The sequence below is a fragment of the Carassius gibelio genome, chromosome A17 (assembly GCF_023724105.1).
Source record: "Carassius gibelio isolate Cgi1373 ecotype wild population from Czech Republic chromosome A17, carGib1.2-hapl.c, whole genome shotgun sequence".
NCBI lineage: Eukaryota > Metazoa > Chordata > Actinopteri > Cypriniformes > Cyprinidae > Carassius > Carassius gibelio.
In genome coordinates, this window is record NC_068387.1 from 17008994 (window position 1) to 17033127 (window position 24134).

Genomic DNA, 24134 nt, shown 5'->3' on the forward strand with positions numbered 1-24134 from the left:
TATCAAATACTTCTCCCACAAATCAATTTTACACATGATCGGCCCCCTCCTCTCTGCTCTCGCCTCTCTGCCATAATTAAGTGTTGAAATTTCCATATATATTATATTAATGCAAACATCATTCGCTGGGTAATTCAGCTTGAGCTGGGTAATGGGCAAGTTCAACACCCATTAACCCCTACACAGAGAGGGGCAAAGCTGGTCTTTTCTGACCTTTCCTCTCTCTTTCTGTCTCTCTACATACCTCTCTCGTCCCAAGGTATGTACCCCTATACTCTGGCCCTATATATGGTACTGCAATAATGAAAATGTCATTAGATCAGCCGGCATGGAGAGAATGAATGAAGATGGGACAAGAAAGGATTATTATATCGTTCTAAACTGTTAGCTATTTTAATTACTATTTTTATACACACACATACCCATATATATATACACACACTGTGAAAGTGGTATGTCCACAGTTCCTGGCCATTTCCTTTTCTCCTAATCTTACAGTTGTCTAATTTGGCCAGTCTCTGCAGCTTTAGGAAAGAACAGATTGATAAAAAACCTCTCTGGCCCTCAGACAGATGTGAATGACTGTGTGCAGGTTTGATGTCCAAACATGACCTGGTGTCACAGACAACATCAGTACAGACAGCTCTGACGGAGAATTTAAATATTTATTAAGTACTTCATCTTCAGTTGGCTTTCGTCCTTCGGTCTCTGTCAGAGCTCCTCTGTCCTCGGCTGCCCGCTTCAGATCGTCAGGCACTGATCTCTGCCTTTTAACCTCTGAAACGAGAGAGAGTGATATTATAAGTTAATAGAGTTCATTCTCACCTGGGCACGATCTCAAAATGACAAGAACGAATACGAAGACACTTTTTCTTTATCAAATGAACTTTTCAACCAATCAGACAAATCTGACATCTCCATTAAACAAATCACAAGGTGTATAGAAACACCTTATACAGCAGTTATCAAACTGTTAGTATTCTTGAGACACTTCAGTACCACCTTCACATTAAGCCAGACTTGAAAAACAAACCTGTGTGCAACAGGCTCGGCCATCTTTACACATGATTACTGAACTGTTCCACAATGTAAAAACATAAATGAGGTCAAGTGCAGGAAGTGACATCAATAAAAGTAAAGGACCTCACCTGGCCTGGTTTCTATGTATTGGCTGAATGATTTGAGCTGTGTTTTCCTGACAGCAGACTCCTTGTGGAAGACAACGGGACTACGCAGACGTTCGGTAGCCCTGCGGAGATGCTCAGCGTGCATTTCGTCGACATTATTCTATAAAAACATAAAAAAGAGGAAGGATGAGGGAGAAGAGTAAAAGAGAAGTTCACTTAAAAGTACAGTAGAGCAGAGTCATTTGAATAAAAGTTGCTTCTGATGCCGGTCGACATTAAAGCAAAGAACAAATTAGACACACACGGTCAAGAAATGTGTGAGGATGGAGCACCGCGCCTGAAGAACGTCCGAGAATAGGTTCTGCAGCATTTGGTACATTTCCGAGTCCCACATTAACTCACAAGCACAAAGGGAATAAGGCAATTAAGTCTACTTTCAACAAAACCTGAGCCAGAAAATGTATTCAGATTATGCAAATTAAAAGCACTATTGTCTTGGAAGCGAACACGTGTTAGCAGCTTCTCACTGCGGCTTCCTATCACCTCGATATTGAAATGTGTTATTATGTGCTGGGGCCCAATAAGCCAAGCAGAGTGGAAAGCGAAACGGCAGCGCTCAGAATAACATTTCCAACGTCAATAATAATAGGAAACGTTTAATAAAGTTTGCAATTAGCGAACACGTTCCACTGCTTGAGACTGAGAGGGAGAAACATTGTTAGTGCAGATGCTAGATCACTGGTGTGTGTACGGAAACTGCACAGCTAATAAAGACAAGCGCGTACAAACAGACACGCATACCGCCTCTGGCCTGTTTATTCTTAAATTATAACTTTTGAAAACAAAGCTGCAATTAGCGTGTCCCTAGAGAACTACAAATTTAGCATGTTCTCAGAGACATTCAGCATCTGCATGTGTGAATATTAAGTAATAGCTGTTTATCCAACCAATCCAACATGTTTAGAGGAACAGTATCAACTGTAAAAAGCCCTAATTTGTAGCTTCTTTTCAGTCATCCTGATAAATTGTATCTTCACTTCCAGAGATTCCTACCGGCTGGATGAGATTCTCAACACATATTTGGGTCAATGACGTAAAAGTGTTACTTAAAAAAAGGTAAGGCCTCTTTTTTGTTAAGATAAGTTAACTACATCAGTTACCAACAATGAACAATTAAACAGCATTTATTAATATTAGTTAATCTCAACATTTTACTTAACAAAAATACATTTTTTAAAGTCAAAAGTTGTTCGATGACAGTTAAAGCACTGTGAACTAACATGAACAAACATTTAAAATAAAAACATCAACAAAGGTAAATAAATGCTGTAAAAATATATTTCTTATTGTTAGTTTGACTAAAAGTCACACTACATGACATTTTTACCCTTAAAACTTAACCCCACTACCACATATAAAACCAAAATCAATTTGAAGTCAGAAAAAAAAAAAAAAAAAAAATTATATATATATATATATATATATATATATATATATATATATATATATATATATATATATATATATATATATATATATATATATATATATATATATATATATATATATATTAGGGCCGGGACTCGATTAAAAAAATTAATCTAATTAATAAGAGGCTTTGTAATTAATTAATCAAAATTAATCGCATTTTAATCGCATATAAATATTTGACCTGAGAACAGTGAGAAGTAAATTTTTTTCACATGGATTTATAGTATACCATTGAATAATGACTGAATACATAAGCTTAAGCAACAAAATATTGTTTATTTTTGTTCAACCAAGTCTAGCACACCAGTGCAATTTTTTGCCATGAAGTGTAGCAATAGCATATTTAGAAACAATTTAGAAATAGTACATTTCAGAAATTCAGGAAGCTTATAGGTGCTGGAACCTTCTGTAAAGTGTTTTTTTTTTTTTTTTTTTTAAGTAAAACACAATACTGTCAATTACATTCAGAACATTGGAAACACTGACTATCAGAAAACATCTCTCTGTTGCTTCAGAGGCCATAACATACTAAGTCCAACTCTCAACAACCTTGGCCAAAACAATAAAGAGTTCAACATAAACTGTTGCAACAACAAAATAATACATAGTTCAACATAAAGTGTAAAGTCCACGCTAGCTGCTATATGTTTTGCATTTAGGTGATACTTGAGGCTCGATTGTGCTGCTGCGGTGATATGCGAACGCTAGTTGGTGCTCCAGTATAATCGGTCCCGCCGAAACTCATCCAGTGAGAAACGTTCCGCGGTGCAAAAATAAGTTATAAAAAATGCAGGAATTTTTTTTCCTATATATACATATATATATATATATATATATATATATATATATATATATATATATATATATATATATATATATATATATATATATATTAATAGAAACTATTATATATAATTATAATTATATAATATATATATATATATTAATAGAAACTATTAGACAGAAATGGGGGGGGGGGAGACAAATGATGAATACATAATTGACTCCCTTATAAAACATCAAGTTGGCAATCTGAGGGTGAAAAAATATAATTTCATCTTAAATCCACCCCTTTAAGTAGAGCGTGCACCGCAGTTATGACAAAAAAACTAAAAGGCGTGAGTGTGTTATGTGTTAAAACGACACATTCAACAGCCTGGATCTCTAGAGACAGCTCAACAAAGCCCTTTAACCCCATCTGATTCCTCTCATGTTAAAGTCCAAAGAAAACAAACAGGATTCAAACCCAAAGCCCTGCTAGAATCCTGGTTCCCCGGAGGACCAGAGGCCTCCAACCTTCGCTAACAACCCCTTCCTTGAAACACCTGCCCCCACGGCCCCGCGGTACCCCTGGCTGGGGCAGATACCAGGGCTATCCCCACATCGCGATCGGCACTTTTTAATCTGTTATCGTCCCAATCATTATTGTGCTGGTGGGTATTATTTTGGCAGAGGTGTGTGTGCGTTTCTGGGATGCGTGACTAATGTTGCGGTCTGCTGCTCATTGCAGGCGGTTATCATGTGCCACCATGGCAGCAGGCTCACAGTGCATAGAGACAATTGCTAATGAGATATAACCGGGAGCACTGGGGGACTGCAATGTGTGTGCTGGGGCGGGAGGGGGACTAACTGTCCCACACCGTTCAACTATGCCTCGAGAAAGAATCTTCCAGGGATGGAGCAGTTGATTCAGATTTTGTAAGAGTTAATGGTACCATAACATCAGGGCACTGAGAGAGAGAGAGAATTTGATCCTAATGTGTTTGTCTTGATACACAACCTTGTTTATTCATACAAGTTCCAATAGAGAAGAGGTGAAAGTGAGAGAAGAAAAGAGAGATGGAGAACTGCTCGCTATTTAAAACCCCACTAACCATGGGGGTTCAGAGCTGCAGTGCTGGTAACCCTGCTGATCCTCCCCTGGGCTTTGGCCTGTTGTGCAGGCCTGCAGGTCTGCAGCAGGTGCTGGACTGTTTATACACAGAGAGAACAAGTCCCTCATTACTAAAAGCCTTTTCATAATGAAGACATCCTATACATTACGGTTAAATAATCAACTCCCTTATAGTAACTATGATTGCAGTTGTATTGTTACTCAAATACAACTGCCAGCTCTTGACAATAGTGTTCTTTTTTTTAATTAGTGTTCATTACCATTTAAAAGTTTGGGGGCAGCAAGATATAACAAAATAAAAATAAAAAAACAATACTTTTTCAACAAGGGCAAATTAAATGGTATCCACTACAGTCATAAATTACACTTAAAAATACATTAAAAGAAAAATTTAATTGCAATATAAATGGTAGAAATATGTCACTGTTTTACCGTTTTTGATAAATGCACCTTGTGAGAATGTAACAGACTTTTCAAAAGACTTCAATAAAATTCACTGACCCCAACTTTTGAACAGTAGTGCATGGCAGTTTTCAATAATAAAAATTTAATTGTGTGTATAAATTATGCTATTATTACTTAATTATTACCAATAATATAATTAGGTAGATATTCTTCTTCTCTGACCTAAATGAATCGCCTTTTTAACAACAATTAAGCATCACCTTTATCGGCTCTGTTAATCATTTTCTGGAGTCTAACCTATTTGTGGCTAGTTCTTGGGAAATCTCAGCCGATCATTTCACACCTGCTGCTGTATGAATGAGACCTGTCGACCCAAACGAACACATCACTGCAGTTATTGTGCATCAAAGAACCTGCTAACATCTGCTCACAGGAAACCCCCTCTGTCAGCAGAGAGAAAGAGAGAGAGAGAGCCAGAAAGGGCTGAACAGGTGGGGGAAGGTAGTCTCCACTGTCTCTGAACATGGCCTGCAGTCACCACCTGGGGGCTCTGAATACAACTGCCAGATATGAGGACATACACACACACGCACACACCAAGCAGTCAACAGTACACAGGTATGCATGTTCTTACACACACAACGCTGGTATTTAATAAACACAGCAAATCAATCCAATGCATGTCAGCCTCGTAAGTCACACGCTGATGTCGATACTCCCGAAGCTCTCTGTCAGAAAAGGTCAGGTGTGACATGAGGTAATGACTATAATGTCGTTCTGACTTGTTCATGTGTTCCGGCTTAATAGATATAAAAACATGATGTTCCTCAGAAGAATGATGAGAACAAGAGACAGTGAATAAAAGAAAAACACTAAAGTGTTCTGGGTGGTTGTTGACAAACCACATGTCTCGAAGATATTCTGGTCTTTAAAAATGGCTTTGGTCCCAACTTCAATGTAGAGCTATGTTAGTTTTTGTTTATTCTATCTTAAAATGTAAGTCTTTCGAGCTACAAGCCACACAATTTAAAGTAACACTCCAGTCTATAGCCGAAACTGTGTGGAATGTGAACTATATGTGTATACTTATGGTTGCTAATACGTATTGGTTCACAATGAATCTCTTTGTGTGAGCAGCAATAACTGTGATGCTTGCTTGGCAAACACAATTACAACTGGTTCGAGCTGGTGGTTGTAAATGTGGCTACCTGCAGACCGCCCGATTCAGGGCTGAGGGGTGAAGTACTGGATGCCGTCAGCGATGAGGAAGATGATGAAGAGGAAGGAGAGCTGCCACCCTGTGGGCGAATCTCTGTGAGCTTCTTGAGCTTCAGATCCACATGTCTGCTGTTCATCACACCTAGATAAAGAGAGAGAAAGGAAGAGAGGAAGCGTTATATGCAGCAGACCACTCGTCTCTTACACGCAGATAAGAAGAGGACATGACAATGTTTGCCCTTAAGCAAACCGGCCCTCTCAACCTCATACACACTCACGTATACACACACACTGGAGAGATAGCAAGATGTTGGGAGCACAACACACCTGGAATGTCTCCCTTGACACTCACATACACCTCATGTGAATTAAAAGACCTTTAATGAGTTAGTTGTTTCCAATGCTCCCTTGATTTTTCTGTTTTTCTATTGGCTGCTCTCGAAGTATATAATACATAATATACACCACTGTTCAAAAGTCCCCTATGCTTACCAAGCCTGCATTTATTTGATAAAGATAAAGTAAGTGTTGTTGTAAAGTTATACATATTTTTACTCAATAAAAAAGTACTCATTAAAAAAAAAAAAAAAATCTTACTGACCCCAAACTTTTGAAAAGTAGTGTATATAATTTTCAATCAATATTCATTTATTCACAATAAATGTTTTAATTTAATTTTAATTTTTTTAATTATTTTGTAATTTTTTTTGATTACTAAATGTATTTCTATTTGTAAATAGTTCTTAAAAAAAAAATAGAAAACACTCTACAATATGCTTTGTTAAGATCAAAAACAAGACAAAAAATACAATATAAAAATAAAAATGCATTGCATTTGTGAGCCTCTCTATTCACCACAATGAAATTTTTACTGTACTGTTTGTGAATTAATCCTCTCAGGAATTATACAGTCCTGTGTATTTCCATACAAGCTTCCTCACAGCTTCAACTGCATACTTTAAAAAAAATATTTCTCTTTAAATGAACAATGACTTCTAATTTTCTCCCTCCAAAAGCAAACTTGTCTTTCAAATGTGTTGGTGTCTTTTATTTTATGTCCGCCTTTATAAATTCGAAGTCTTTCTCTAATAACCTTTGACTAGCAGGTTTAGCCTTGCCCTCTCTCTCACTCTCTTTCTCTCATCTGGGCTAGAGATGAAAGTGAGGTGTGGAAGCTTTTCATGTGGGTGCTGTTCTCGTCTCCCAGCATCCCTCTCTCTCCCTAAAAAAACCCACCACAGGATTCATTTATCAGGTCTCAGCACAACCTGGATAAAGGTGCAGGTGTGTGTATTGACCAAAAGTTTGCCCAAACACAAGAACCACATCCTCAACTAATAAAAATGTGCACCATGATGGATGTCTTTAATGATCTTTTGTGTTTAGATCAGTTAAGTTTTCTCCCCTGCAGTCCATTTTTGTTGTTAGAAACATTAACAAAAGTCCACTGTGCCAAGGAGAAAAGTATGACTCTTTAAGAGCTGAAATATGCTAAAAAACTATTCTTCATTATGACACATTTTCATTTCATTATGTTACAGGAAAAGGATTTTGTCTGTGAAAATGCACAGACTTTCTTTTCACAATAACAGACAAAAACACAAACCAAACAATGAAACAAACAACGCAGATACTGCACACAAGTAAACAAAAGATTTCTCATATTACTTTCGCAGCAAGACAAAAAACTAATTATTTACTTCACATCTCTTCAGAAGATATAACTGTGCTTTTCTTGACAATATGTTCAAATACTCTTTAATTAAACTCAAAGGCACAAAATAATTAAATTAAATGTTATTAACAGGCCCAAAACTCCCTTAAGAAAAAGACAAGCTTATTTTTTTTCTCAATGTTATATTGAATTAAAAGATAAACAAATTCTAAAAGGTGGTTAAAAAAGAAAGTTATGCCATTGGGCACAATAAATAAAAACAAAATTATAGGGCTGCATGAATTTAGTGCGATTTTATAAAAAAACAAAACAAAACAAAATACACGTCTTATGTGCTTGTTCATAAGAATGCGCAATTTGGCCAAACCTTTGTGAATATATTAATAGGACAACAACAGCAATTATATTATAATTATTAAAATATTAAACAAAACAATCAATATTTCATTGCAATTCCATTATTTCACTGTAAAATTACAATATAACTATTTCTGAAGACTTCCTAAACACTTTGGTTTATAAGCATTCCTTACAGGGCTGCACAATAAATCACATGCAATGTTTAATACACATCTTGTCAGTAAAGCCGGTTCTGTAATCAGTTGTTCACTGACAAGCTGTGCAAAACATGCGCAAAATATGATCATGGTTTTGCACAGCTTGTCAGTGAACAATGGCTCTGTGTAGTTAATGCTGCTCCATGTGAAAGCGCCCAGGTGATGAAATATTGCATGTGATTTATCGTGCAGCCCTAATTCCTTATTACAAGTTTAGGAAGATGTTTGGTGCATATCTTCCCAACACGTTATAAGCAAACCAATGCAGAGATGAGTTTGCATGGAGCAGCATTTTCTGTGAGCTGAGCTGCTTAAAAACACTGGATCTTGAGCAGCTCATGTGCAGAAGAACACAGTTCACCGTTTCACTGTGAAACATGGAGCGCGTGTATTTCATAATCACACCAAACTGAATAGTGGTTTTGGTTTCATTTTGATTAATCATGCAGCCCTACTAAATTAAGGGTTGTCATGGTACGATAAAAGGTCAAAGGTTAACAAAAAAATATAAAACAGACAGAAGAAATCACTGCAAACTAATGCACAAACCTGGGCATTGAATGTTGCGGTGCACACACATTCACACACAAACACACACACACACACACGCTGAGGTCATGCAGTGTTGGGTTACCCAGAGAGGCTAGGTCACTGGCAGAGTTAGTAAAATCATCTTCCATTAGACATGAAGAAGACAGTTCCTCCTCAAGGTTAGTATGAGTGACATCATCAGCGTGAGACGCCGATGCCGCCTCTATATCACTCCTGCTCTCCTCATCCTCACCCTCCACACTTATCCCATCCATCATGTCTGCGAGCAAACAAACAGGGATGCCCAAAAAAGAGGAAAGGAAAGAGACAGAGGATGTTAGTGAAGCATTGAGCATTATTTCGATATTCAAGCGAGAAAGGAAACTTTGCACGTTAGTAAAGAGTCAAAAAAGCATTTGTTTAGACCCTTTTAGATGTTCAGGTAGTACTTCCTTAACAAAAAGTTTGCTGCCGTCACATTGGGGTATGTGTGTGTTTGAGCTGAGAGAAATCAGGCAGATGGCTGAGAATGTCTGGCAGTAAGCTGAGCTTTGTGTATGTGTGTGTGTGTGTGTGTGTGTTGCATGGCAGATTTGGCCTTGACGGCAAAATCTCCTCCAGAGTTCCTCTTCCGCATCCACAGATCTGAATCCCACAGAGCCCTTGACAATACACACTCAATCCAACCACATCGATCTCTCAGTTATATGGTAACCAGAGCAGAGCTGTACACACGTGGCAGTGAGAAATTAAATAAGAGACAAAACAAAGAGGAAAAAGGGCTGCACCATTCAGGTGGAAATTCTAATGACTGATTTTCTCATTTCTGATCAATTTTAAAAAGATTGTGCTACTTAAAATGCAAGGACAGTTGTTTTGTGATTACATATCAATATGACTATAAACTACTACTACTACTACTAATAATAGTTTGATTATTAATATTACTATAATATAATTTATAAAAATAATTGTCATTATCATTACTATTGTAATATTTCACTGTAAAATAAAAAAGTATTTAAGGAAAACAAAGTAATTTTTATTGTACAGATTGACTGTAAAATTACAATGTTAATCAATTTCTATATTTATTTTCTTTTAGTTGAAAAATAAAATCCATAAAAGTGCATGTTGCCTATACCTTACAGCCTCATATTCATCTGTGTTCAAATTAAATTCGCCGTTCAACCTGATTAAGGTCTATTAGCACGTAATATAAGCTGGTTGTGTATAAAACAACAGTTTCACTCTGAAAACAGCTTCACTCTGAAACAGTCACTGCACATACTTATGTAATTAAATCATAACCTTTGCAATTTTATTTTAAATACTTGACACATAATCTCCCTAGAAAAATACCCCAACAACCAGAAATAAAAGAGAAAAAGAAAGAGTATGTTTCTTTTTCTTTCTCCTTAATGCTTTTTTTTTTTTAATTTACTCTCACACACAGGGCAGTGCTAAGCACATTCACAGAATACATGCAACTGGAGTTGGTGAAAGTTTTGCAGGCAAATGTTTTGCTCTACTCAGCTCGAGCTCTCTAAGAAATAGAGGCGAGTGTTTGTGTGTGTAAGTATGAGTATGTGTGTGTTGGTGGGATTATGCGTTCTGCACGATAGGCCTTGTGCATCAAGCCTATATCATTTCCCTCCAACCTGATTTTTAATGAGTTCTACAATTAGCTGAGTTCAACAGCCCGAAAGGCCAAATAAACAATTTCTTTTACTCTCTTTCTTCCTCTGACCCGTTTTTCCTTCACTCCATCCATACACAGGTTTGTCTGTCTCTGCGGGCCGCAAAAGGTTTTCTGCAGCATTTCTGAGCCACGGTAAATGCGTGATTGTAGAGGAGGGAACACTATTAGGCAGACAGGGAGAGGATGAAGAGAAAATGGAGGGCGTCAAAGAGTGCGAGATGAAAGAGATAAAAGGAGAGGAATATAGTGTCTCCCCTTGAGCTGTGAAATGGTACACACGGACATGAGCCGGCACAGAATTAGGCACAGCGTCTAGCTCGCTATGTTAACACCTCGAGTATTAAACAAAACCTTGATGCGCCGCTAACACCCCTCTTCCTCGGCATGAACGCACACTTTTAATTATACGCAGTGGCTAGCTACAACGCTAAGACCCCTTGGCGTAAACATGTTTAATAACACGCCACAGTTGGTCGCTATGCTAATGCCCCACTGGTCTCCTACTGGTTAACGTTACACTAACGTGTCACATCTCATTGTCCTGCAATGTGAAATAAAAGGAGAAATGGTGGCTGATGATAACACAGGACTCGGAGGGAAAGCTGAGCTGAAGGAGACACTGTCTATAGGAGTCCTACATGGACAATGAGACACTGATTACTCGTCGTGGGTGTGTGTTATAATGGCTGATGATGATTTAGGCCAAGTTGGCTTGTTGTGTATGTGTGCGTGTTGGTGCACAGGGCAATGTTTGTGGTAGCTAGAGTTCTCCTGATGCTATTTCTGCAGGATTATATGGGACGTGACTGCCTGAACAAATGGAAGTGAAGCCCTCTGTGAACACCTCAAATTAGAGGTCAGAATATGTAGGTGTGTTTCTTAATGTAATGCTCCTTTGGGCCTTGAAAGCAGACGTGTTGGTTGCCATTATGAAGTGAGCAACAAAATCGCTTTTTAAGGGCTGAAAGCCACTAATGGACACACACACACACACACGGCCTTCTCTTAATGGACACACACACTGGAGCTTCATGACCAAACTAATTATCTTAGAAGCCAAACTCCTGCATTCAGCCTTAAGGTTATGGAATGTTTCACAATGTTCTCTAGCAGCCTGAAATAACAATGACAGAAAATGTGTTCAAGTTCAATACAATATTTTAAAATCATCAAAGAATTTAAATTCTGTTCAGTGTTATTGCAAGCTAAAACAATTAAAAATAATTTTAGTTCATTTATTAAAGCTGGAACACAATTAAATATAAATATTAGATTAAAAAAAAACGTAAAAACCTTAACTGAAATAAGTTGAAGTACTAAAAAGACTAATATATATATATATATATATATATATATATATATATATATATATATATATATATATATATATATATATATATATATATTAGGGGTGTAACGATACGCGTATTCGTATTGAACCGTTCGGTACGACGCTTTCGGTTCGGTACGCGGTACGCATTATGTATACCGAACGGTTCGTTGGAGTAATTAATTATATTTGAAAAAAAAAAAAAAAGAGAGAGAAAGAAATATAATGATATGCGTTCAACAAGGTAGCCCAATAACCCAAACAACGTAACAGGCAACGCCCCTGACACTCCCGAAGAAGAAAAAAACACCATCTTATATGTTTATGTTAGGCTACTCAGCAGGCGCTCGCTCACTCAGTACACGCTGAAGGCTCGTTGCAAAATAGCCAATGCGTTTAACAGACTAGAAATGAGAAGATCCTCCAATAACCAACAGGTCTGGTGTTTGGGTGCACTTTGGATTCCCTTTAAGCTATAATGGTGATGGCAAGAGAGTGGTGGATAAAAAAACAACGGTATGTCGCATCTGCAACATGACAGGGTACACCAGCGGGATTACAAAAAAAAAAAAAAAAAAAAACCAGCGGGAATATCTGGGATATATGCGTCAGTACTATCTGGGAAAAGACGAAAAAAAGGAGAAACATGCACGCAGCAAACTATCCCTGCAGCATTTAGACACTATAGCTTACAGGGAATCCAACCCAAACACCAGACCTGTTGGTTATTTTAGGATCTTATATTTCTGGTCTGTTAAATGCATTAGACATTTTGCAACGAGCCTTCAGCGCGTGCTGAGTGAGCGAGCGCCTTAGGGGCCGTTCACATATCGTGCCTAAAAACGCATGGAAAACGCTAAGCGCGTCTTTCTCCTCCTTTCCAAAGCGCTCGGGCAGAAGCGCTCATGAGGCGTCTGTCTTTGCTAAGCAACAATGACGTGCTCTCTCCATGAGACGCGGAAATTTCAGCGAAGGATAAATGGATTTGCAGCTCTAAAAATCGCTTGCAGTAGCTCTGCTACTGAATTTATTTCAAAATTGCAATCCATATACAACTATGATCAGCTGTTCCTTCATCTTGGCTGAGCTCTCAACGTTGTTACGGGAAAGGATGAAGCTGATTGGTTGGTTCTTGTCACATGACCCGCGGTGCGCTTGCGGCATTCTGAAAAGTTGAGATGTTTTTACATTTTGCTGTATCTAAAACGTATCGAACCGAACCGAACCGAACCGTGACATCAGTGTATCGTATCGAACCGAACCGTGAATTTTGTGAACCGTTACACCCCTAATATATATATATATACAGTTTTGTTCAAAATAATAGCAGTACAATGTGACTAACCAGAATAATCAAGGTTTTTAGTATATTTTTTATTGCTACGTGGCAAACAAGTTACCAGTAGGTTCAGTAGATTGTCAGAAAACAAACAAGACCCAGCATTCATGATATGCACGCTCTTAAGGCTGTGCAATTGGGCAATTAGTTGAAAGGGGTGTGTTCAAAAAAATAGCAGTGTCTACCTTTGACTGTACAAACTCAAAACTATTTTGTACAAACAATCCTGTGAATCACTAAACTAATATTTAGTTGTACGACCACAGTTTTTTAAAACTGCTTGACATCTGTGTGGCATGGAGTCAACCAACTTGTGGCACCTCTCAGCTGTTATTCCACTCCATGATTCTTTAACAACATTCCACAATTCATTCACATTTCTTGGTTTTGCTTCAGAAACAGCATTTTTGATATCACCCCACAAGTTCTCAATTGGATTAAGGTCTGGAGATTGGGCTGGCCACTCCATAACATTAATTTTGTTGGTTTGGAACCAAGACTTTGCCCGTTTACTAGTGTGTTTTGGGTCATTGTCTTGTTGAAACAACCATTTCAAGGGCATGTCCTCTTCAGCATAGGGCAACATGACCTCTTCAAGTATTTTAACATATGCAAACTGATCCATGATCCCTGGTATGCGATAAATAGGCCCAACACCATAGTAGGAGAAACATGCCCATATCATGATGCTTGCACCTCCATGCTTCACTGTCTTCACTGTGTACTGTGGCTTGAATTCAGAGTTTGGGGGTCGTCTCACAAACTGCCTGTGGCCCTTGGGCCCAAAAAGAACAATTTTACTCTCATCAGTCCACAAAATGTTCCTCCATTTCTCTTTAGGCCAGTTGATGTGTTCTTCGGCAAATTGTAACCTCTTCTGCACATGCCTTTTTTTTAACAGAGGGACTTTGCGGGGGATTCTTGAAAATAGATTAGCTTCACACAGACGTCTTCTAACTGTCACAGTACTTACAGGTAACTCCAGACTGTCTTTGATCATCCTGGAGGTGATCATTGGCTGAGCCTTTGCCATTCTGGTTATTCTTCTATCCATTTTGATGGTTGTCTTCCGTTTTCTTCCACGTCTCTCTGGTTTTGCTCTCCATTTTAAGGCATTGGAGATCATTTTAGCTGAACAGTTTTCCCCTCTCTAATCAACTTTTTAATCAAAGTACGCTGTTCTTCTGAACAATGTCTTGAACGACCCATTTTCCTCAGCTTTCAAATGCATGTTCAACAAGTGTTGGCTTCATCCTTAAATAGGGGCCACCTGATTCACATCTGTTTCTTCACAAAATTGATGACCTCAGTGATTGAATGCCACACTGCTATTTTTTTGAACACACCCCTTTCAACTAATTCAACTAATTGCCCAATTGCACAGCCTTAAGAGCGTGCATATCATGAATGCTGGGTCTCATTTGTTTTCTGAGAATCTACTGAACCTACTGGTAACTTGTTTGCCACGTAGCAATAAAAAAATATACGAAAAACCTTGATTATTCTGGTTAGTCACATTGTACTGCTATTATTTTGAACAATACTGTATATATAAAAGTAAACTAATACAAATTAAAAGTCAAATAAAAACAGAAAATGTAATACTGAAAATGCTGTTCCAAAGTTGTATGCCTTTATTTATTTTGTGGAACAAGAATTTTTTGTCAGTATAATGAAAGTGAATTTGGTCCAAATGGGGTGTTGTTTTGGACTCAATTTACTTTCATTTGTACAGTTGAAACATTTTTCGAAATATCTTCTTTTGTGTTATGCAAAAGAAATAAACTTACACAGGTTTTAATTTTTGGGTGAACTATCATTTTAAGCCTCAAAATGTAAACAGTAAATTGTGCATACTGGGCGAAACAGCCCATGCTTTTAGGCACCTAATTAATTTTAATCAATATTTCATTCATTCCATCTTGGATGTTATTTTTTTCCAACAACCATGATGCAACGCATAATGAGGTTACCTTATTTATGAAGGATGTGAAGCTGCTTTTAGACTTCCGCCAAAACAAGGTAACGTATACCCTTGGGAGCATGTGTACACAGGCATCTCGCTAGGTTTTGATGCAAAGCTTATGTCCGTGGTATTTCAAAATTAATGCATGTAGATTTACGTGTGCGTTTGCATGCTTATGAGAAAATATGCATGCATGCATGCTTGCATTTATGCATGGCGAGTGTATGTGCACTTTCGGCCTATAAAAGCCCCCCTGCACTCACCTCCAGCTGTCTTTGACCTTCCTTTTAAGTTGTTGCCAGCTGCACTACAGGCAATAGAGGTGGAGTCAGTATAGAGAGGCAGTTCAGCCATCTTTACTCCAGATCGAGCCTCTGCTATCAGCTGCCTGGCTCTCTCTCGCAGCTGCCTGCGCCGCTCTTCATCACGCTCCTGACACACACACAGACAGACAGAAGCGGAGGGAGAAGGGGGTTATTGAACGAGTGCCATCTCAAGTAATTGACAGAAATGCCATTTTCGCTCCTCTCTCTCCCATCAGATTAGACTGATAGCAGCTTTTTTTACTAGTCAGGATGGAGGGTCTCTGGCACAGAGGGAGAGAGCAAGAGAGATTCACTGCACGGTTTATTTGTCATCGATTCTGTATAGGTCCAGACATAATAAACCTGAGATATTCGCTGGAATGTGTGATGTGTGAATCAACAAGAGGTAGAGACAGAATATACAGTATGCATCAACTACTTGAACATGAATAGACAGATGTGGAAAAGAAAGTAGCAGACAATGATTGGGAAATGTCACTGGGTCGAAACTTGCATTACGTTCATTAGGAACATCAAATAGGGGTTTCAAGGGTCTGACATACAGTATAATCCATTTTTAATAATAGTTTGCCATATTGGACTTTTTGCTCATTTTGTTTAAAAGCATGATCTATTTAAGTCCACATGTCTTACTTAGAACAATTTATGCTTCTAACCACAGATTGAGAACTATAGTTCCAACTACACAACTTCAACAATATAATACTGGATGGTTATTATAGGCTAACAATTTTATGTAATATTCACAAAGTTGTAGTACCACTAGCACACTGCTTAGCATGATGGGTAGCCTGGCCCCACACACAGCAACATAAACACACAGACATGCACATATTTTCAGGATGGTAACAGGTTTCGAGAGCAAAGAAGCAGAGAGTGAATTATCCCAGTCGGTTACAAAAGTGTTAAGTTAATTAACCCAATTTCACCTGTTTCTGTGGACACTGTTTGTCTGCAACCATTGTTGAGAAGGACAATGAGCAGAGACATGCAGATCAGGGAATCCCAGGAGCACTTTTTAGGAGTCCAGCCCCGAGGCCCTTGAGTCTCGGGGTAATTTGAACATGCAAGACAAAGCTAAAGCCAGGAGCGCTCCTGCCAAAACTGAATTGTGTGTACACTATGTTCTCGCAAAATTAATACATCTGCTCTAATTGGAGGATGGAACAGCCAATGAAATGGATGCAAATAAATTACGAAATCAACAAAAACAAACAAAACCACGTATTTCTGTGAGTGTAACAAAATCTACCTGTATTGTATAATAATGTATGTATCGTTTGAACTGTGAGGCTTTTGCCCCGTGCTCCTCATACAATTTAACATAATATAATTGTCATTCTTTCTGCAGTTGAAGTCTAAAATGCCAAATGATCCGCTTAACCTTGCAGGTATCATCACACACAACCTTCGACACACTGTTTTACATATAGTGATTCAGGGTTAGGCCTGCCATTAGCACAGAAAATGAGATTCCTTGTGTGTGTGTGCCTGAGGGGCAGGATTACCACCAGGCCCAGTGTAAACTGCTTTCAGGAACTCTGGAAATGTTCTGTAATACTGTAGTCAAGGAAAATTAACAAGAGATGAAGAACAGCAGCAGACAGAGGAAAGGAAAGATGCGTCACTCCACACAGACTGTGCTGGAACATTTCACAGAAGCTTGTAAAGGGGCAGACAGATGATTTATGAAGTTGGAAATGCATGGTACACCTGGAATAAATGCTGATTCACACTAAATGGATTATAACACTGATGGTGAAAGAAGCCCAGACATATGAATGCAGTTCAGTATTATTTTTTTTTTACCAAGAATATTTACGTAAGAAAACAAAAATGTATTACACAATGTATTACATTTTCAGGCCTGTACTTTCATTATATTTCCACATTGATCATGACCATGGGAGCCTTGATTTTAGAACTCAAAGTCATTCAATTGCAATGGACAAAAAAAAGGTTCTAGACGTATATTAATTAATGTTTCAACAAAATAACAGCAAGCAATACTTTTATAAGATTTACTAGATTATTGTTAATTTCTACATGTATTATTTTTATTTTTATTTTAAATGTATAAACTAATAAACTAGCAAATGCTGTAAAATAAATTTACTTAAAACGAACAAAAAAATACTACTGTTAAAGAACTGAAAAGCAATCTAACTGATTATTACAATATAACAAAAAATTTACTATTGTTAAATAATTTTACCTTCATGTAATGTGTTTTTTCTGTCATTATTTAGTGTGATTTGTATAAATGCTTTTAAAAAATCATGCCAATAAAGCATTGAAAATCTGAGACACTGAAAGGAACAGTTATGAAAGTGTGAAGTCAAAATGCATGGACAAAAACAATTACTGAGAGACACAAATAGACTGCTCAAATGAATCAGCTTTACACACTGTGCAGAATAACCACTGTGGAACGATCCATTTCTACAGCAGCAATGAGGTGTAAAACTGTCTGTCCTCTTATGAAGAGATTTCTTTAATGACTCTCTCTTCAAATGGACTTCAAGTGGCTCTTCTTCAGCTACACTGAAGCTTGACCATTCAGTCTGCACTCTCCAACTGGGCTATGTTTGGAGTGAGAGAAAGAGGGAGAAAAAGGAAAAGAGAGGGAAGAGAGATCAGTGGCCCATCCAACCTCCCAGCTGCAGATCTCCAAGGATAATGAGGGGATCCACAAGAACGAGGGAGGAAAAAGAAATTGAAACACCAGGGGTGGCAGAAATGATGACAAAGTCATATTGAAAGATGGAGAAGAAAACAAGGTGTGTTGAAAGGCTTCACTCTATCTTTTGGGAAGAAAAAAGCATTTAATGGAGGGCTGTCACCCTCCTTCTGGACAGGAGATCCATGGAGGAGAGGGGGTGGGCAGCAGAGCTGAAGCCCAGACAGAAGCACTAACAGTGGGCATGGGGTCTGGGTGGCTGCACCAGTCTGGCTGCTCTTTTGGAGGGGGCTGGAGGGTGGGTGGGGGCTCCAAGGGTGCAGCGAGCCATGGAAGGAGTCGCTCGGATGGGCACACACACAGGATCAGGGCCCATGCGCTAACACAGCCGTGCCAGCCAGTCAGAGACGGTGCCAGCCAGTGAAGCACAAACAGATATATTTGTTATGACACACTGAGTGTGCAGAGAAGGGGAGGGCCAGGCACGGGCACGGGCACGGGCGTGCACGCACACACACACACACACACACACACACAGCACAGCCAATCCAAAAGCCACTCACACAAATGTGTGAACTGATTTGAATCATTAGTAATTTATCAAGTCTGGTTCTGATTCCATGCATGATTTCATTAATGATTCTTTTCATAATTTTGAGGGAAAATGAATGGAATACGATCGGAAAACAATACTTTGCCCTCAGCAACCTGCACCTGCAAAGTCTTTTACAACACAATATAGATTTTTTAATTTTAGAGTATACATTTATCTATCAGCTTCAGCTATTAAAAATTATTATCAGCTTATTCTATTTATTTGCTTTATATTTAATTGATTTATACTTGTTTTATAATATAAATATTTTTTAAGTAATACAATACTAATATATATATATATATATATATATATATATATATATATATATATATATATATATATATATATATATATATATATATATATATATTAAAAATACAATATGTACATAAATTTTATTGTAATATAGGAAATGATATGTTTATAGGTGTGTTTGAAGACTTTTCAAACATAAATGATTCACTTGAAAGTTGATTGCTGACAGGAAATAAAACGACGCCGTGAAAATCAACATGTACCAGTTATAATTAAGAACCGTTTTTGATTCCCAACCCCACTTGCCTATGAACTCATACAAACGGTAGACAAATATCCAAACCCAAATATTCTGTGCATTTACAAAAGCAATCAAATATGAATGCAATGTTTGAGACTTGTTCACAGAAAACGAAAACATTGCCACTTCAACGTCTCATCAACCCTCTCTCTCCGTCCTTCAGAAAGTGACCTGTGAAATAAAGAGACTTCCTTGTCCTCTTCACCTCCCTCTCTCTGCACGGTCTATCAAAACCTCCTCTCTTTTATTCTTCCTTCTCTCCTATTTCTGTCTTCTTTAAATGGAAAATACAGATCATCTATGATCTGTCCCCTGGCTTCGTGGTCTGTAATGAGAAAACTTCACCTTGTGTCCCCGGCCATTCTAAAGGAAGCATTCGGCTGCTCCTGTTCACAAATCCAATTATATGTAGTCGACAGAGAGAGAGTGCGAGCGTACAGAAGACGAAGCATTCGGTGGATGGACGGGGCAGCTTTTCTTCTGTAATGTGGCCTTTGCTTGGTGTTGAGGTGTCAACTTAAAATGCAAGTAGTTGAGCACCAGCTAATCCTACAGCAGCCTGCTTTTGCCCCCAGCCAAACGAGAGCGAGAGAGAGAGAGAGATGCCACCGTGGCCTTATCGCTGGGCTGCAGATGTGGTTCCTGGATCAATGCACATACACCACGATCAATGCATTTGATAAAGAATTAAGAAGAAAACTGTACATGCTATCAAAGGCCGTTGTACATAGCATAATTATGCTTCCGCATGTGTGTAGATGATACTGGTGCGGTGCGAGGGTGAACAGATAAATAGAGAGATAGAGGTAGATGTCTTGCGGGCTACATAGCCTGCCCTTAGCAACCGGCTCACAAAAAAACCCCTCAAACAGTTACCAACCCATTTCGGAGGATGGAAGGATAAAGGCTGATGGGCAGGTTTGTCCCTCAGAAAGACATCTGGCATTTAACGTACAAGCATGAAGGCATCTAAGACATTCCCAAAACACTTATGGTGGGCATAAACAAAAATAACAATGTCAAGCATGGGATTACTACCAAACAAAACATGCTTATTTCAATTTATGACTGCAGAGAGCCAGAGTCTCTGTGCGTGTAGGAAGAAAACTTTCTCCTTTACATGACAACATAATTACCCAACAGAAGCATCCATAATGTGATGTGTTTCTGAGTAAAACAAGATATTTAGCGAGAAAAAGATCAGGCTGATCGGGAATTGGTCAGATTGAGAGATGAAGGGAGGGGGTAGAAAAAGAACAGGGCTTGGTGACATCAACTATAAAAGTTGTTGAAGAGGACGAGCAATTTAATACATTTCGTACTTTTTTTTTTATGTTCACCAATGTATTGTTCACAGTAACATGAACATTAAAATGAACATGAAATCAAAATCGACAAATCGCTCCATTGACTTTCCTTTTTTTTTGTTTTTCCAAAAAAAAATGTTTTTCTGCAGACTTGAAAGTAGTAATCAAAGAAACAGGAGAAATAGTAAAAGCTATTTCACATTTATATTTACGGTTTTAATATATTTTAAAATGTGATAGAAAAATAGATTTTTCAGCTGTCATTACTTTAGTCTTCACTCTCACATAAAGCTTAATATGTCTTATATACGTACTGACTTTATTTACAACACTAACACAACACTTTTTTTTTACATTATTGTATTTTTATTATTACTTTTGTGGACAGTGATAATTTTTTCAGCATTTTTTGACTAGAAAGTTTAAAAGAACAGCATTTATTTGAAAAACTGAATGCATCATTCATGAATTAAAATATTTTATTTCTACATTATATAAATGTTTAAAAAATAGTTAACCAACTAGTTGTGTATTGTTATAGCAAACTCTTATTCACCCTGGCTCCAATCTGGTATGTTACACGCAAATTTCACCATCCAATCAGTTTCTAAATAAACAAAATCAAGAATAAAAGCTTTCACTAGGTCAGTGAATATCCAGTCCAGCTCAGAAATACATCAGATTATGGATGAAAAATATGTTGCAGATAGCACTGCACAATCAAGAAAGTAAATAAGGTCATTTTTTTTTTTTATTGTTAACTTTAAAACTTTAAAAACTCTTAGTCTTTAGCAAGACTTGGAGCATGACCATTAAAAATGTATTAATGCAACAGAAAATCAACAAGTTATTGAAAAACGTTGTACTAATGCTTATACTTACTTTCTTTAATTAAAGTGTTCCGACAGACACACAATAGCTCCTAGCACTCTCTCTCTCTCTCTCTCTCTCTCTCTCTCTCTCTCAACAAGCACTTTTCAGTCCAACTGAAATAACTGGATTAATCAATTGCAATTTCATATCGAGATAAACTTAAACTTTATTGCTTTTATGATTCCTATTTTATTCATAGGAGACTTATGAATGAGGTTAAAAACTGAAGGATGGCAGAAAAGAGAGAGAAAGGAATGAGGTAGTGGAAGAGAAGAAAGCAGAGGTCATTGTGTTGAAAAGAGAGACAGAGAAAAAGAGAGAGACAAGAAAAAAAAAAAAAAAAAAAGAGGAGACAGCCCCACTGAGAAATGCCTGTGTGTGCGTAATGCCGGAGAGAGCAGTGGCTTGATCGTAACTCATGAAGAGATTGGAGGGGCGTCTCTCTCTCTCTCTCTCTCTCTCTCTCTAACAGCTTCTCTGTTCCAACCAAACGCTTTGATCTCCACACACATAGCCATTCAACTACCTTCTATCCATTCTGTTTCATTAGACAGGAATCCGCCGGAAAAAGAAAGGTTTCCAAACTAAAAAGACAATCGGAATGCAGCACGAGAGCAGTCACGTCAGCATGTTAAAATGCATATGGAAGGAGCAGCCACGGTTCCTTTGAAAGTCTGAGGGAATCGTTTGAGGGCGTCAGACCCAAAGAACGCAGAACAAGAGGACGGCTGTGGCCTAATTGGCCCAATTAACTCCGAGTCTCTGGTGCTTGCTGGGACAATTGCTCTTCCCCAGGCCTTCCCACTGACTCTCACGCATCAGAGGCGGGTGGACGCTAACGACTGTGGACTACAGAGAGAAAGAGAGAGATCACTGCTGTATGTGGAGTGTTAGTACTGACAACAGATTTACACAGGAAAAGCAACATATTTGATTACGTGTTGATTTCATGTCTGAAGTCACGGTTAAATGAGGCTGAAAGACAAACATGATAGAGGTCTCTAAACACACACGCACAAGCGCTCAGGGAGGCCACCACGAGTTCAAAGGTTCGCTCCATCTCTCTCTGAGAGGGAGGGTCACGGGTGGCTCTGAAAAGTCACCGCACTGTCACACAGAGTGGGAGGGAGGGCAGAGGATGAAGAAGAGAGTCAGGAGGGTGAAGCAGGGCCTCGTCGGGAAAAATCAAACACAGTCCAATTAAACTAATCATAACGAGCCAGTGAACACGAGGAAGCTCACCTGGAATCTTTTCCCTCTCTTATTCCTCCCCCTTCCCTGCTCTCTCTTTCTCTCTCTCTCTCTCTCGCCGTACCCTCCATAATTACCCTGGCCAAAGCGCTGTGAAATTACTGCACTGATCAACTAATGCTTGAGAAAATCTGAAGAAATGCACTGTCCCCTTTTTCTGCCACCCTACCTACCTTTTTATGATTTAAAAGACTATATAAATAAAAATTATTTTTCCTTACTAACGCTCCCTCTCCCCCGCTTTCTCTTTATCAAGGACTGAAAAAGAAGAAAAAGAAGAGGGGAGATTCTCTTCACTTTATTTTAAAGGTATTGCCTATGAGAGAGTGAAAACTGTGTCATAATGTGACTTCCACAAAATGTATTCATCTATCATGTTATAAAGATGCACAGTGTTAACATGGGACCAGGCAGTAAAAAATAAACTATGTGACAGAAACACTTTAAAATCTAAAATTGCATCACATCTTTCAGCTGTTGTCATGATGACACTGAAGCACTGCCTTGCCAAGTGGCTCAAAATAAAATAAGTTCAAACTTAAGTGCTTAAATTACCAATATACTTAAATTAAAGCTAAACGGAAATATTTACAAAAAGATAAGACAAAATTATTTAAACTTGATGTTAAAAAAAAAAAACTGAAAATGTAAAAATTAAAGCCTGTGATAAATACAGTATAGAATTAATCCTATAATAATATCTGCACCCACAGGAATAAGTTAATTCACCTAGAAAAATATGACCACTTCAAAAAAAGACTATGATTTTATAAATAAAAATGAAATAATTAATGTGCTTTTATTTACACACACACACACACACACACACACACATTATATATATGGTCTGGAATCACTACGTGTGTTAACACCCCAATATCTGCCTTTGTTGAAAAATTGAGGATGAGATTAAATTATTTTGCTGAAGTCAACACTATGTATGTGTACACTAGCATAAAGGGGGTGTTGTGATGCTGTGCTTTTTCTAATTTTTCATTAGTTAGCGATTTGCTCTCACCAGGGGGTGAAGACCGCAAGAGCAATTTAGAGGTTTGGCCCTAATGGATTGTGAAGGCCACCTACCCATAGTACAATGACAACTACTAAACAATCCTACTATCAAAGACCTAAACACACATATACACAGAGTAAGCAAAAAGTAGACGAACAGGATACAGAAAGTAAAGCAAAGACAGAGACAAACAGACAGACAGAGAGAGAGAGAGAGAGAGAGAGAGAAAGAGGGAAAATCTTTGGTGGCAAAGATCAAAGCAAGAGAGCCAATGCAGCACAATGGAGCACAATTAA

General features: G+C 38.1%; 1 protein-coding gene across 6 annotated transcripts in view; it reads right to left on the bottom strand.

Moving 5' to 3' along the window:
- Positions 1-24134, bottom strand: part of LOC128031815 (EH domain-binding protein 1) — a 118770-nt gene that overhangs the window by 29576 nt on the left and 65060 nt on the right. For 4 of the 6 annotated variants that reach the window (XM_052620275.1, XM_052620270.1, XM_052620269.1 and 1 more), the window contains 5 exons: positions 15499-15667; positions 9002-9178; positions 6126-6277; positions 1149-1287; positions 677-777 (listed from right to left, as the gene is read on the bottom strand). In XM_052620275.1, coding sequence (XP_052476235.1) covers positions 677-777; positions 1149-1287; positions 6126-6277; positions 9002-9178; positions 15499-15667 — 738 coding nt within the window. The remainder of the gene's footprint in view (positions 1-676; positions 778-1148; positions 1288-6125; positions 6278-9001; positions 9179-15498; positions 15668-24134) is intronic. The other 2 variants (XM_052620274.1, XM_052620273.1) reach the window with 1 other exon arrangement.